Source organism: Choloepus didactylus, chromosome 2 (assembly GCF_015220235.1).
Source record: "Choloepus didactylus isolate mChoDid1 chromosome 2, mChoDid1.pri, whole genome shotgun sequence".
Taxonomy (NCBI): Eukaryota; Metazoa; Chordata; class Mammalia; order Pilosa; family Megalonychidae; genus Choloepus; species Choloepus didactylus.
The window spans coordinates 30683953-30698952 of NC_051308.1; the positions used below are offsets into that span (position 1 = coordinate 30683953).

The following is a 15000-nucleotide window of genomic DNA, read 5'->3' on the forward strand; positions in this document are numbered from 1 at the left end:
GGAAAGCCCTGATATATTTTTTACTTGCCCTGGAACTGAGCCACAGTGAGTCCAACATACCCAAACTGACACCTTAATTGGTCGCAGATGGAAAGGAAAAACTATTGCTATTACACCAGTCTCCCCTCCCTAAAGGCCTGATGCGGGTCACATGTGAAATGGTTTCATCCGTCTCCGTGGTCTCAGCATGGCTGACAGTGACCTGCAGCTCACACAGAATCTGCTGGGCTGGATGGCCGCTCTCTGGGAGCTCTGAGGGGTGGGAGGGGCTGACTAACCAGAGGAGCTAACTGCCCAGAGGAGCTAACTAACTACCCACCCAGAGGAGCTAACTACCCAGAGGAGCTCACCACCTGACATGGGACATGGAGGTGAAGACAAACGCCTTTTACCCAGCGTTATGAACACACCATAGAGACACGAACACAGGTACAGGAAACAAAAGGGATTCCTCAGCCTTCAGGATCAGGGAAGGCTTCACAGAGGAAAGGGCATTTGGCAACAGTGGAGAGGAGTGTGTTGATGGAGTAAGCAGAGGCCTTTTAAAAGCAAGGCAGGAAGAAGATCAGGACAAGCCCAGGAATGGACAAGATAGAGCCATTCTTCAGGTCAAGTTCTTAAAGAGCTGTTTTTAATCTCCTGGGCCTCATCATCATCTCAGGGCACTGACCCCACATGACACCCAAGAAGTCCCCAGAGGAGGCCTTTCTAGAAAGTTCTGCATTCAGTTGCTTGAGTGCTTGGGCCTATGTCTATGTTTCTCCACTTATACTCAGGAATAATCAGGAATATGAATGCCTTTTCCTTCATTATGGTGTAAATATGAGTTAAAAGACAATGAGGCAATGATAATAAAGTGGTTATAACTCCTTGACAAAACAAATTTTGCTCGTACTGTAAACCTACAGATCTTCGATAAAAGTTTATAGTTGGTTCTGTAAAACCACAACTTCTCTAATAAAAAAATAAGTTTATGTTTAGGCAACTACTTTTCGTTGCAGTGATTGCACATGTACAGGAGAAAAGCCGTATGTGGAGCTAGCATGCTGAATCACTGGTCACAGAGCTGTTTTTCTCTTGATCCCTTCCTCCGTTTCTATTCCCAGGCCTCATTATGTGCAATATCTTATGCACAGGCACAGACACACAGGAGTACCCCATCACAGCCAGGACGCAAGTGCCAAGGGAGGTGTTTTGCATGAGTCCCGTCCTTGGGGTTAGAAGCACTTGCTCAGCTGCCAACTACAAATAGCCCCATGCTGGAAAATGATGCTAATTATAATTAGTATGCCATTAAACAAAAATGGAAGCACACACACCACCCACTGCAACAACAAAAAAGCCATGTAGAGACCTGAAGTCATACCCTGACAGCCAAAGTGAAGCATGGCTCACTAATGCAGCCTTAATTCACTTTGTTTTGCAGAGACAGCAAGCTCACCATGTTGCTGCGGGAATCCCTGGGGAACATGAACTGTCGCACCACCATGATTGCTCACATCTCAGCAGCCGCAGGGAACTATGCGGAGACCCTGTCCACCATCCAGATCGCATCAAGAGTCTTGAGGATGAAGAAAAAGAAGACGAAGGTAAGGAGTTTGCAGGGGGTGGGATGGAAAAAGGAGCTTTAGGAGCCCTGCCCTGGTTCAGAGACAGAAAGAGCCATATCAGTATTTCCCATCCCCGAGTGCCAGGGGTGGGAGCACACGTGGCGTTGTTGCTGCTGAGGGGTTTAGTGCTCACCTCAGGGAAGGAGAACCTCAGGCTGATGCCAAAGAAAGCCAGAGGCCATCCACGCAGCTCATGCTTTCCGTGGCATCCAGCCTGCATCCCTAATGGGGACTACTCGGTCTGCTTTAAATCCTACATGTCTATTGCTACTTTACGTGAAAAATGTTGGAGGGACAAAAAATTCGGTTTTTCTCTTGACTGTCTCGGTCTTACGTAGATGAAGACAATGTCCTTCCCACTGACTTCAGAGAGAATGATTCCCTCCTTGCTCACACAGCGCTAATTTCCCCTGCATCTCCAGGAGTCACTTTCATTCTGTTGGGTTTTGCCAGGTGAATTCAGTGGTTTCTGGATGATACTAAGAGTCTGCTAGAACTCACGAACTCACTGGGATCATTTTCTCTGGCAGAGGCAAAACCATGACTGGATAGCTTAACAGGGACTTGAGAATAAACCAAAGTGAGTCTGGCCACTCAGGTCCAGGATCACTTGGTGGTTTGTGGGGCATTTTTTCTCCTTTCTGTATCTTTTTTTTTTTTTTTTTTTTTTTTGTATAAAACAGGGTTTCCAACCAGAGCCCCTTGGCAAAGGCTTCCAGGGGGCTGGATGTGCCAAATCGGTGGTTCACTCAGGCTTTAGGAGGTCCAGCAGGGCCTGGGCTGTTCACCTCCATTCACTAGCAGCCAGGGGGCTGCACGGGGATTATCCTTTATATATGGAGCCCTGATGTGGGAAGAGGGGGCCCTCTGGCGTGGCACACCCAGAATGATGGCCCATGCCCCAGAGGCCAGTGGTGGCTGTCGATAGCCCAGGGCAAGCAGCTGCGTCCCCCACTGGCTGCACCTTAACCGTTCTCCTCTCTCACAGTACACATCCAGCTCCTCTGGGGGAGAAAGCTCCTGTGAAGAAGGCCGAATGCGCAGGCCCACCCAACTGCGACCTTTCCACACCAGGAACGCAGTGGATCCTGATTTCCCGATTCCCCACTTGTCCAGTGACCCCGACTACTCCTCCAGCAGCGAGCAGTCCTGTGACACAGTCATCTACATTGGGCCAAATGGCACAGCTCTCTCTGACAAGGAGCTCACGGACAATGAGGGTCCCCCAGACTTTGTCCCAATTGTGCCTGCCCTGCAGAAGTCCAGGAACGACAGCCAGCCCACCGAGGCAGGAGAGGCTGTGGCCAGTAAGTCAGAGCGGGATTGCCTGAAGTGTAACACGTTTGCCGAGCTGCAGGAGAGGCTCGACTGCATTGACGGCAGTGAAGAGCCCAGTAAGTTTCCTTTTGAAGAGCTGCCTGTGCAGTTTGGAGCAGAGCAGGCCAGCAGATGCCCCTTGGTAAGCCTGACGGCTGGGGCAAGCCCCCTCTCTGAGTCTGATAAGGAAGATAATGGGTCAGAGTGCCAGCTGACTGATAGAGAAGGCGTTGACCTCCCAGTCTCCAAGATGCAGAGGGATCACTCGCCCGGCCCTGCTGCGGCACTCACCAACAACCCCACTCCTGCCTCTCCCAGGAGTGTCCCGGGCAGCAGCAGCCAGCACAGCTCTGCCCAGCTGTTGCAGAGCCGCAGCCTCCAGAGCAGCCGGGAGAGCCTGAACTCCTGTGGCTTTGTGGAAGGCAAGCCCAGGCCAATGGGCTCACCCCGCCTGGGCATCGCCAGCCTGTCCAAGACCTCAGAGTACAAGCCCCCCAGCTCTCCTTCCCAGAGATGCAAAGTCTATACCCAGAAGGGTGTCCTGCCTTCCCCTGCCCCCCCACCTCCCTTGAGCAAGGACTCCGGCATGGCATCCAGTGAGTCATTGGCGCAGCCTGAAGTACGGACCCCCCCGGTAGGAATGAGTCCCCAGATTTTGAAGAAATCCATGTCTGCTGGGAGTGGAGGTTTTGCAGAAATCCCCCTTGATGATGACTGTCAGGCAGCCAGTCCCCCAGATTCCAAGAAGGAGATCTTGAGTGCCACGATGGTGACAGTGCAGCAGCCGCTGGAGCTGAACGGCGAGGATGAGCTGGTGTTCACCCTGGTGGAGGAGTTGACCATCAGTGGGGTCCTGGACAGCGGCCGCCCCACCAGCATCATCAGCTTCAACAGCGACTGCTCCGTGCAGGCCCTGGCCTCAGGCTCGCGGCCCGTCAGCATCATCAGCAGCATCAGCGAGGACCTGGAGTGCTACTCCAACGTGGCCCCCGTCTCAGAGGTCAGCATCACCCAGTTCTTGCCCCTCCCGAAGCTGAGCCTGGATGAGAAGGCCCAGGATGCCGGGAGCAGGCGTTCCTCCATCGGCTCCTGGCTGAGCGAGACAAGCACTGGCAGCAACGGCGAGCAGTCGTGCCATAGCTTCATAGCCCAGACATGTTTTGGGCACAGGGAAGCAATGGCAGAACCTTCAGCCTCGGAGTTTGTCGGCAGCATCCAGAACACAGCCCTGGTGTGCAGAGAGAAGCCCAAGGCTGGCCCTGACAATTTGCTCATCTTGTCTGAAATGGGGGAAGAGGCTTTCAACAAAGCAACTTCTCTTAAAGGCTGCAAAATTTCAACTTTGGGCAAAGCCATGGTCACAATCTCCAACACAGCCAGTCTGAGTGGCTGTGATGGTTACATCCCCATGAAGACCAACATTACGCTTTACCCCTGCATAGCCATGAGCCCCCTGAATGTCCAAGAGACTGAGTCATCCATTGCCACAGTCAGCTCAGCCCCCAAAGCAGCCCAATCCCAGGAGGACAAGGAAACCAGTGCAAAGAAAGAGATGAAGTTTGAGGACCCCTGGCTAAAACGAGAAGAAGAGGTAAAGAAAGACAATGCCTATCTCAATATGGGGATCGGGTCTGAGACTGTGACGGGCCCTGAAAAGCCTGAGGCCAGTCCAGAGCAGGACAGGAAGTCGAGCTCTGGCGACAGGCTCAGCAGCAGCAGCGGGGAGGTGTCTGCCTCCCCCGTGACCGACAACTTCAGGAGGATTGTGGATGGGTGTGAGATGACCTTGCCCACTTTGGCTGCACAGGCCCCTGTTCCTTCCAACAAAAGCCTGAAATCCAGCAGCCTCCCGAGGGCTTTTCAGAAAGGCAGCAGGCAAGAGGAGCTGGACAGCCTCTTCTACCACTGTGCTGCAGAAACCAATGGGATTGGCACAGCAGCAGGTGCCCAGCCCTTAAAGGTGACCCTGGAGAGGAAAGTAGCTTCACCCAAGCATTGTGTCCTGGCTCGGCCCAAAGGGACCCCGCCTCTGCCCCCCGTCCGCAAGTCTAGCTTGGACCAGAAGAACCGGGCCAGCCCCCAGCACAGTGCCTGCAGCAGCAGCACCAGCAGCCCCTTGAACCAACCAGCGACTTTCTTGGCCGGCTTCCCGGATGAGCCCGGCAGCAAGACGAAGGACACCAGTAGCAGCAGCAAGCTCTTCAGTGCCAAACTGGAGCAGCTGGCCAGCAGGACCAACTCTCTCGGCAGGACAACAGTCAGCCACTACGAATGCCTCTCGCTGGAGAGAGCTGAGAGCCTGTCCTCCATGAGCTCCCGGGCGCTCGCGGGCAAAGACAGCACCATGCCCCGCGCGGCTCGGAGTCTGGGCCGCGCGGGGGTCCCGCCCACCCACGCCGGCGCCCCGCAGTCAGCCGGGGCCTCGCCCAAGGCTGGCCAGTCCAAGGTCTCCGCGGTGGGCAAGCTCCTCCTGGCCAGCCCCAAAGCGCGGAGCCTGTCCGCCTCCACCACCAAGACCCTCAGCTTCTCCACCAAGTCGCTGCCTCAGTCCGTGGGCCAGAGCTCCAGCCTGCCGCCCGGCGGGAAGCACATGTCCTGGTCCACCCAGTCCCTCAGCAGGAACCGGGGCTCGGGCGGCCTGGCTTCCAAGCTGCCCCTGCGGGCGGTCAACGGGCGCATCTCGGAGCTGCTGCAGGGGAGCTCGGGCCCCCGGGGCGGGCAGCCGCGGGCGGGCGCGGAGGCCGAGGGCGGGCCCCATGCCGAGGACAAGCCCGCCGCCGCCGTCCCCGCGCTGCCCTCGCCCTACAGCAAGGTCACCCCGCCGCGGAAGCCGCACCGCTGCAGCAGCGGCCACGGCAGCGACAACAGCAGCGTGCTGAGCGGGGAGCTCCCGCCCGCCATGGGGAAGACGGCCCTGTTTTACCACAGTGGCGGCAGCAGCGGCTACGAGAGCATGATGAGGGACAGCGAGGCCACGGGCAGCGCCTCCTCGGCCCAAGACTCCATGAGCGAGAACAGCAGCTCCGTCAGCGGGAGGTGCCGAAGCCTCAAAACTCCCAAGAAGCGGTCCAGTTCAGGTAGGGCCCCGCCCGGGCTGCCAGGCAGACGGTGTGGCTGGCTCGGCTTCTCTCCCCAGAGCCCGTCGTGATTCAGGCTGCAGCCGGGGTCATAAAGCAAGAGGGGCTTAAGGTAAAAGACCTGACTTTTAGTTTTGTGCTTCCTTACAACTTAAGGTCATCGCATGGTGAGAAGGCAGGGGCAGGACAGGAAGCTGCGAGCCAGCCCTGCACTCACTAGCTGTGGGATGGGACTGGCTTTTTCTTCTTTGGTTCCTTCCTTGAGTTCATCTGCTCAGGGACAAAGAATACCTCTGTGGGATCAGGTCAGGGTAGCTACTCTTATGACCGTTTGGCTGCAGAAGCTTGTACGTGAGGTCGGTGGCCTTGAAGCCCCAGCAGCCTCTCTCGGGGACATGGGGTGAAGCATACTTTGTCCCACTGAGAGAGGGGCCTTTCTTCCCTGCCCCCCGCAGATATTCGTAGACAATCAAGTATGCACACCTGCCCCAGGGCCTGAAATGCCTGCACACCCATGCCCACTGCCACACTGCACACAGCACAAACTGCACGTAACCCGCCAGTGTCTAAAAGGTATCTTTGGGGGAAGATCTTTGCCATCTCGTGTCAAAAGGCAGATACTCCAGAAGGGCTAATGTTTAAGGCCCACTGACTTGTTGATCAGAATTTTGGGTGACATGACATTAAATTATGTTGGGCAAAGAGACAAGGACCCAGGTTGGAGCCAGTGGCCCTGGGAGCAGAGATGGGTAAGGGAGGCGAAGGACAGCGAGGAGAGAAGGAGACATACAGAAAAAAAGGCACAAGGAACTAACGACAGCTTATGCTACTTTAGTTGTTTAGAATTTTGCCTGGAATCATCTCTGCTCTCATCTTTCTAAAGAAATTGTTCCTACTCATTCTCTACCATAAGAACTTTTATTCTTTTTTTTTTTTTTTTAAATACTTTCACACTTACAAGACAGTTACAAGACTTACAAGAACTTCATTACCCTACCCCACCCAAAGATGCTCAGATCCACCAATTTTAACATTTTGCCACCTTTGCCATATCATTCTGCCTGTCCATCTGTCTGAATATCTATTTATCAATCTATTTTCTGAAAACTTGAATACAGACTGTACACATCATGCCCCTTGAACACTTAATACTTTCGTGTACATTTTCCAAGAACAAGGATATTCATTCATGTCAGCTGCCTTAAGTGTAGCTATCAAGTTCAGACTTACCGTCTATATTCCAATTTTTTCACGTCCCAATAATATCCTTTTGAGTCTGTTCTCCTCCTTTATTAGATCCCATCCAGAATCATGTATTACATTTAATTGCCATTGTCTCTTTAGTTGCTCGCTCTTTGTTTTATTTTTATTTTTTTATTGTGGGAACATATATACAACATAAACGTTCCCATGTCAGCCACTCCCAAGAATACTATTCAGTGAAATTAGTCACATTTGTGATGTTGTGGTACCCTCACCACCTTCCATTACTAAAATTTCCCAACTCCCCAAACAGAAACCCTATACCCATTAAGCATTAGCTCCCCATTCCCCCTGCCCCTGGCAACCTGTGCTCTACTTTCTGACTCTACGAGTTTGCATATTTTCTGATATTTTCTTTGTAGTTACCATGGGAGTTAAATTTAGCATTCGAAACCTATAACAATCCCTTTTGCTTCATCAACTTAACTTCAATAAAGAACTCTTTTCTTCTTCTCTTTTTTAAATGAAACACAATTTTCTATAGAGCTCCCACGTGCAATTCTGTGCCTTGGTTGAAGCAAGTGGGGGCATAGCCCTGCTCTCTTGGCCTGTCCTTTGCCATCTCGTAGTCCCGGGAGCACTTTTGTGGAACTAGGGGCTCTCCAAGAAGCCCTCAGAAACTACTGTCCTGCAGAATATTGGTGCCACTGACTTATTTTAGAATTAAAAGATGCAGTAAGACCCAGCAGTGGGACCTCCACTCTCCTACTGTTCCAGCAATGGCCCCACAGCTTTTTCCTCTCAGCCTTTTTCTGTACTCCCACCATGGGAAAGCACAAACTCTGGAATGTTCCAACCAAATGTAAGGGTCAACGCACAAAAACCATTTGTCTTCTTCAAATCAAAGAAATAGAATACAAGGGTTGTGCAGTTTTACATCCACATTCGTTATGATTTGGAGAGCCCTAGAGAGCCCCACCTGCCCACCCCCTCGCAGATCTTGAGACATGGTTTTGGTGATGTTACACTCTAAGCATGTACAAGAATCATCTTGGCTGTCAGAACCTTAACGTCTTTATTTCCCAGATGGCAAGTGCTTCCATCTTGGATACACTTTGGCAAGGCACCACATCAGGCCCCCACCTCTTAGAGGCAAAGCAACAGACCTTGGAGCAGACAGGTTGAAAATGAAAAGCCATTCAGTGTAACATAACAGCTGCTTGGGTTCTGTTTTCAGGGTTGAGGGCATTGAAGTGGATTGAACTAAATTATTGTACTAAAAGTTAAAGCCAAAAAAAAAAAAAAAAAAAAATCCGTTGGCTTTCCCAGTTCTTGGTTGATCAGCCTCATTTCAATCCTCCTAGTGCGGGTCTTCAAATTCCAGATGATTGTGTGACATTTGCTGCATGGTCACATGAGTTTTGGTGTTATAAAGTGCTTTTGTGTACTCTAATTTAGTGCTTTGAATCTAGCAATCCATTTTCCTCTTTACATAGCTTTTATTCTGTTTTTCAAGACTTTCATTACAAATAACTGCCTAGAGAGTGGACGGCAGGCTCTGTGCGCATCCTTATTGTGGTGCCCCCTCCTCTCATAGTGCTGTCCTCTGGGGTCTCTTGTAGGGTAAGGCCATTGAGAAAAATGGTATAAAATAAAAGCACCAGGGTAGGATTTAATAGGGGTGCCAAGAGCACTCGACCTTCGTGGTCAGCTGCTGTAGATCCAGGGCTCCGTAATGGATATGGCAGTGCAGAGATGCTCATTTCAGGTTAGGTGACCTTGTCTTGCTTATTTATGATTATTATTAAGAGAAACGCTGGCTGTCAGGCTCGATCAGCATAAATCAAAAGCAACTTCTTCAAGAGAAGCCATAAAACTCCTGAAAGGAAATTCCTAGCTAGATGGATGGATTTTAAAATTACTGAAAAAGTTCGGAACTTCAGAGGAGACAAGCAGTTATCTTTTATCTGAGATAGTTTTTAAATTTGGAAAATTTTAATGCTTTGAGTGGCTCCTTAGTAAACATAAAATCGAATTATATTACTGGGAAGATAATCTTGAGCTCTCAAAGCACATGTGGCAGTAGAAACAACGAAGCATCTCTGTAGTTCTTCTCCCCAGGACCATTCCCGGAGTTCCCTGTTTGATGGAGAGTGCACGGAACTGGGCTTGCTCTGGTGTTCGTAGCACGGTGCTGTGAGGAGAGTACGCTGGAGAGCAGGAGACTCGGAGTCTTGAGCTGTGTGACCTTTAGGAAATAACTGTACCCTCTGGTTGATTGGTTGGTTGTTTAGCAGCATGGTCCTGAAAATTAGCTATTTCTTTTCTTTGTATTTTCTCATATCTTGTCCTTTTGGTGGTAAGTGTTTTAGATGTTGAACCTGGCCTACTATTTCCTTTGTCTTTCTACGCACCATGTACTATGTCTTCCCTTACCTTGGTGCTGGGTGAACATCACTGACTGATGCAGCCTTCTGGGTACCCTGTGCATAGCGGACTGAGGGCCTGGGTTCGGTTCCCAGAGCTGCTGCACGCGTGTCTGTGATTATTCCATTCCTCCAAGGACTTGAGCGTGCCAGTTTGCGCTGCCAGCTGTCTGCTGTTCATTTGGTTCTCTGGTGAGCTCTGTTTTGTTTTAACAAATTCAAGGAACACAGTGGTCAGTGGCTTAATGAAAACAGGGAGGAAGGCAAGCTACTTGCTGGCAGATTTAAGATCTCCAGAGTATTTCAAAGAAAACCCACTGAGAGGTATTTGAGAAAGGGTGCAGACTGAGGGAACCTTTTTGGATATATAGTTGGGAGAGAGGGGAATGAAAAGGAACTCTCTAAGACAACAAGGACGCTCCAAGGAAGCCGAAGGGAGAGGACAGAGGCTTCGGCTGTGCTCCTGGGTAGAAGCTGAGAATCACGGGGGAATATGAGGACACTCAAGTTCTGCGTGGGGGAGAGCATTGTAGTCCTGGGGCATCTGCCTCTTTCTCATTTCTGGTTTGGGAAAATTTACTCTTCAATTAAAGCACCACCAGAGGCAGAAGAGCTAACGCCAGCATTCATCTGGTAAACCGTGGAGCTGGCTTCTTTTTAGTCAATAGAAGCACACATATATTTCATTCATCCTCTGACATCTTCCTCTCAACATAATGCATTATGCTTTTTTATTCACTGTCTTGCTAGTGCCCATATTTTGAGTCAGAATGAAGACAGCAGGTCTTGGAGGGGAAAGCTAAGGATGGTGGATTCTAAGGGCAGCAGTTTGAGAATGGACAGAAGCAAGTTTCCCAGGGAGTATTATGAGGCTTTCCTGACATTTGACCTAAGTGACAGCATCTTCAGTCTTTGCATATGATATACGCACCTCTATTTGAGCTCAGTGACATTAAAAATGGAAGGCCCAATATCAGACTTCTCACCGGGGGCCCTAAGTGCTGCATCAGTGGCCCGTCTTACTGCATGCACGTGGCAGCAAAGCCTGGAATGAGGAGGGGAGAGAGTGGGCCTAGCTTCTGTTTAGGAAAAGGGAACCTAGTTGGAAGTTTCATTAAAATACCAGTATTGACGTTCTCAGGTCAAATTTGGCCCATTTTGTGCAACAAAACTACATTGGCAGTTATTAGGATAAGTATTTTTTTTTACAGTCTTGACTTACATTTATCAAGATTGAGTGTAGGCTGATAAGCAGGGAGTGATTTAGAAGAAGGAATCCTGACGATCGGCATCAGGATGGGGCTGGTTCAGGATGTGTGATCCTGACTCAGACAGACTGTGTCTGGTGGGGCACCACACAACTCCTGCCAGGCTGGGGTGCTCTACTACAGCTTCTTTCCACTGATTCTGCCCTGACCCCCCAGCAGCCCACCAGGAAGGTGGTCACTGGTAGAGACTGGGCTCAGCAGGAAGCTCAGGTGCCTGGAGTGGTGTCTGCTTGAGAGGTGGAGATGGAGGAGCATGCAGATATTCCAGGAAGCCTTATCTACGAGGACCCAGACCTAGGCCCTGTGGTCAGCCATCCCCCAGTGATGGTGTGACATGTGATTCCGCTGCTTCTTGGGCTCTTCTGAGCAACAAGAGGACACCAACTCTGCCTCTGAACTATCTTCACATCATCTAACTGTTTCCACTGGCCTTGACCACACTCCCCCTGCACCAGTCCTCAGCTTTCCCCATCAGCACTTAAGGAAGCCTCGTAAGGCTCGCAGTGTTCCTCAGGTGGGAGACAACCAGGGAGGGGAGGGCTCCTTGGATTGAGGTTCATGAACTGGATGATATCAGTTCATTCATAGAAATGACTTACTGGTAAACAATTTCAAGAAACTGACTGAAAATCCAAGAAACTCATTCATTCACATGTAGTAGAAGCTATGCTTAGACCCCAAACAATAACTAACTCCACATTAGACAGTCACTTCCCACCTCGGAAAGGACTGACATGGTGAGGAAGGTTATCAGAAGGTTGCCAGATAACGTGGAAGGAAGGCAGTGGAAGCTGGTAGCCTTTGGGATATTTCTATTAAGCTACTGTAGCCCAGTGAAATGTCGTTCTCCATTCAGACTAGTTTACTTCTCTCTCTCCTCCATCAGAGTGATCCCATCTTATATGCTGCTTGCAGTGAATACTGGAGGCAACTAGAGGGTGACCCTTGTTCCAGATATTCTCCCTCTGATCACATCCCATCTGTGATAGCCATACTCCAAGATGGCTCACTTGTCCCCACCTCATAGTATTCACTCTCTTGTGTAGTCCCCTCCCACAGTGTACCAGGGTTGGTCTGTGTGTCCAACAGAGGAAGACAGAAGTGATGGTATATCACTTTCTATATTAGGTTATAAAAGACACTATGGCTTCTGTCTTGGGCACTATTTCTCCGTCACTCTCTTGGATCCTGACTCTGGGGAAGCCAGCTGGCATGTCATGATGAGCTCTGTGGAGAGTCCGCATGGTGTTGACCTGAGCTTGCTGACAATAACCATGTGAGGGAGCTCGCACGTGGATCCTCCAGTCCCAGTCAAGCCTTCAGATGCCTGCAGCCCCACCTGAAAGCTTGACCACAACCTCATAAGAGACCCTGAGCCAGAACCACCCAGCTTTGCTATTCCCAGATTCCTGGCTCACAGAAATGTGTGAGATAGTCAGTGTTTGTTGTTTTAAGTTGCAAGGTTTGGGGGTAATTTGTTATGTAGCAATAGATAACTGATACACTATCCCATCCCATGACTGTCCTTGGTTCCTCTTGTATTTCTCATGCAAACAGAGGCTTAGAAGAGTCATCCCAGAATGCCTGAACATGTCTGAGGGTACCCTGCTGGGGCTCAAACACTGCGCTTCCCCTGTTATATATCACTGATTTCACTTTTAGAGGGGGATATTTCCGGACCTTGTTTTCAGGGTAGTCAGGGTAGGTGAGGTGGAAGGTCAATCACCCTCTCTGTGGCGTGAATATGTATTTATCAAATCCAGAGAAAAGGCCATCACAGAAACTGCTTCAAGAATGTTTGCACCCTAGAAGAATGGGAGCTGCCTGGATCTCTAAGGCCACAATCCTCACCCTCGAGATAGTCCAGTCTCCTCCAGGCTTCACACTCCTCCTTTGTCAGCCAGAAGAATGGAACATTCCCACTTACTAGTGTTCATCATTACTCCTTCCCTAGATGTTTTTCAGGTCACCCCATTTTACAGAGGCTGCAGCAGAGGTTCAGACCATTTTTAAACACCTATTGCCTGGCTCATTTCCATTATGAATGTCTTGGACACTAAGGAGACAGACATTTGCTTTGCCCCAGTGTTTTTGTTTCTTAGTTTCTTAAATCAGTGCTTGCAGTTGTTGAAAAATAAATATGGAGTGTGTGTGTGTGTATAATGAAGATCAGGGCTTTAAAAAGTGAAGTTTGATATGAAACCAAGGGAGCTTAGAGGACATAGTAGCCTTTGTAGAGAAAATTAACTTTGCACTGAGAATTCCTCACTGTCTCCTGAAAAAAGACTATGGGTGCCCCTCCTGGCCACGCACTGCTCCCACTACCACTGGGTGTTGGAACTGCAGGCAGAGGCTTTGCACATCCCTAACTGCCTAAACAGTTGGTGAGAAGAAGTCCTGTAGCTTAATCCCCTTATTCTCCACCTAATTCTGGTTCTTTTTTCTCTTGGAGGTTGTGGTACTTTCATTTAAGCTTTCCTTAGCAGTGAGTGGAGCCCTTGAAGTTGGAGAAAAGTACACCTTCTCTTTCTCTGGAAGGGTCAACAGGCTGGGCAGGACACGCTGCCTCAGTACTCAGCAGTTAGAACCTGTGGGAGTTACAGGGAGGATGGGGAAGGAGGATGGAGGTAAGACTGGAGAATAGAGGACATTAACTCCTGCAAAATTCTTGCCTGTACTTCTCCAACTGATCTCCCTAAGAGTCAGGCAGCCCCTGTTATTAATGGTGGCATAGGATTAGTGCTTCTGACCATATGAAGCCCATTAATGAAACGAGCTGTCCTTGTTCTCAGAGGTGCAAGCTCTCTCTTGCTCCCTGCCATTCTCACTCAAATCCTGCTTTGGAAGGGGTTCTGTATCCATTCCACTGAAAAGCAGAGTCGGAGCCAAGCACTAAGTGCAGCTGGAAAAGGTCTTGGGCAAATACCACCTTCTTGAGTCAAACTATAGAGGAGACTGTAGATCATTTCAGAGTTAAATTAGATTCCATTCCATTTCAGAACAGACCTATTGGAATTATGTTGTTTCCCAAACATCCTCCTTCCCAGGAGAAAGAAAGCCTCCTAAATGTCCATTTCCCCTCAGCGGGAAACTCCCGGGAGGGTGTGTCTCAGGAGGAAGCCCCCAAGCTGGCCCGGGTGCTGCAGAGACACCTCAGCCTCCCCTCCGGACAGACGCTTTGTAGTTTCCAAATGGATGGGAAGATTCAGCCCTGTCCTCAGAAGGCGCCGCTGGGTTCCAAGGGACCCTCCTGGCCCTGTGGGTCCTGTAGGCGATTGCTTGCTATAATCCTCTCCAGAAACCTTACCTCTAGGGTTGCCAATCAGCATGTTATTTTTCTACATAAATCCCAAGTTACTTCTGAGTGTTTTTTTCATCTCCCCAAAGAGATTATGCAGTTCTTGAAGATAGGAAATCGAAAGGATATTAACGGTCAGTAAGAACCCACTATGGGCCAGGTTCTTTGTTATTTAAAACACATTCTTTGGGGAAATGATTACCTGATTTTTGTTTTGAACAAAGAAATACTAAGACCTTTTGCAAGTTACTTAAGTTCTTGTACATGAGTTTCCTCTTCTGTGGGAAATACTACGTACGTATTAGGATTGGGTTTGTCTGTGAGAGACAGAAAACACCAAAGAGCAATATGGTGGCTTCTTTCTCATGGAAAGGTGTGTATAGGTGAGCATGTAAAAACCCCCCTGGTGTCAGGGTCCAGGTTCCTTCTCTTCTGCTGTTTATGATCTTCACTTCATGGACCAAAATGTCTGCTCCAACTCAGGCCCATGTTTCATCCAGGGCAAAGGAGAAAGTAGGAGAGGACAAATGCCCACTTTTTACAGACACTTTCTAGCAGTTGCACTTAACCACTTCTTACGTTCCAGTGGTCACATGAACCACACAAGGGAGTAGCCTCCACTGGGGTGGCCGTGGGCCCGCTGGCCCTGCCAAAACTCAGGGACTCTTCCACTGAGGGAGAAGAGAGATGATGAGGCAGGTGACAGTCTTTATCACAATGTATAAAGCATGTCGAACAGTGCTTGGCGTATAATCATCACTTATTACAGTGTTGTTATTGTGGTGATAGGGAGACAGTGTT

General features: G+C 49.7%; 1 protein-coding gene across 6 annotated transcripts in view; it reads left to right on the top strand.

Moving 5' to 3' along the window:
* KIF26B (kinesin family member 26B) overlaps window positions 1–15000 on the top strand; it is a 534059-nt gene that overhangs the window by 490629 nt on the left and 28430 nt on the right. For all 6 annotated transcript variants that reach the window (XM_037822508.1, XM_037822516.1, XM_037822521.1 and 3 more), the window contains 2 exons: window positions 1427–1589; window positions 2599–6004. In XM_037822508.1, the coding sequence (XP_037678436.1) occupies window positions 1427–1589; window positions 2599–6004 (3569 nt within the window). The remainder of the gene's footprint in view (window positions 1–1426; window positions 1590–2598; window positions 6005–15000) is intronic.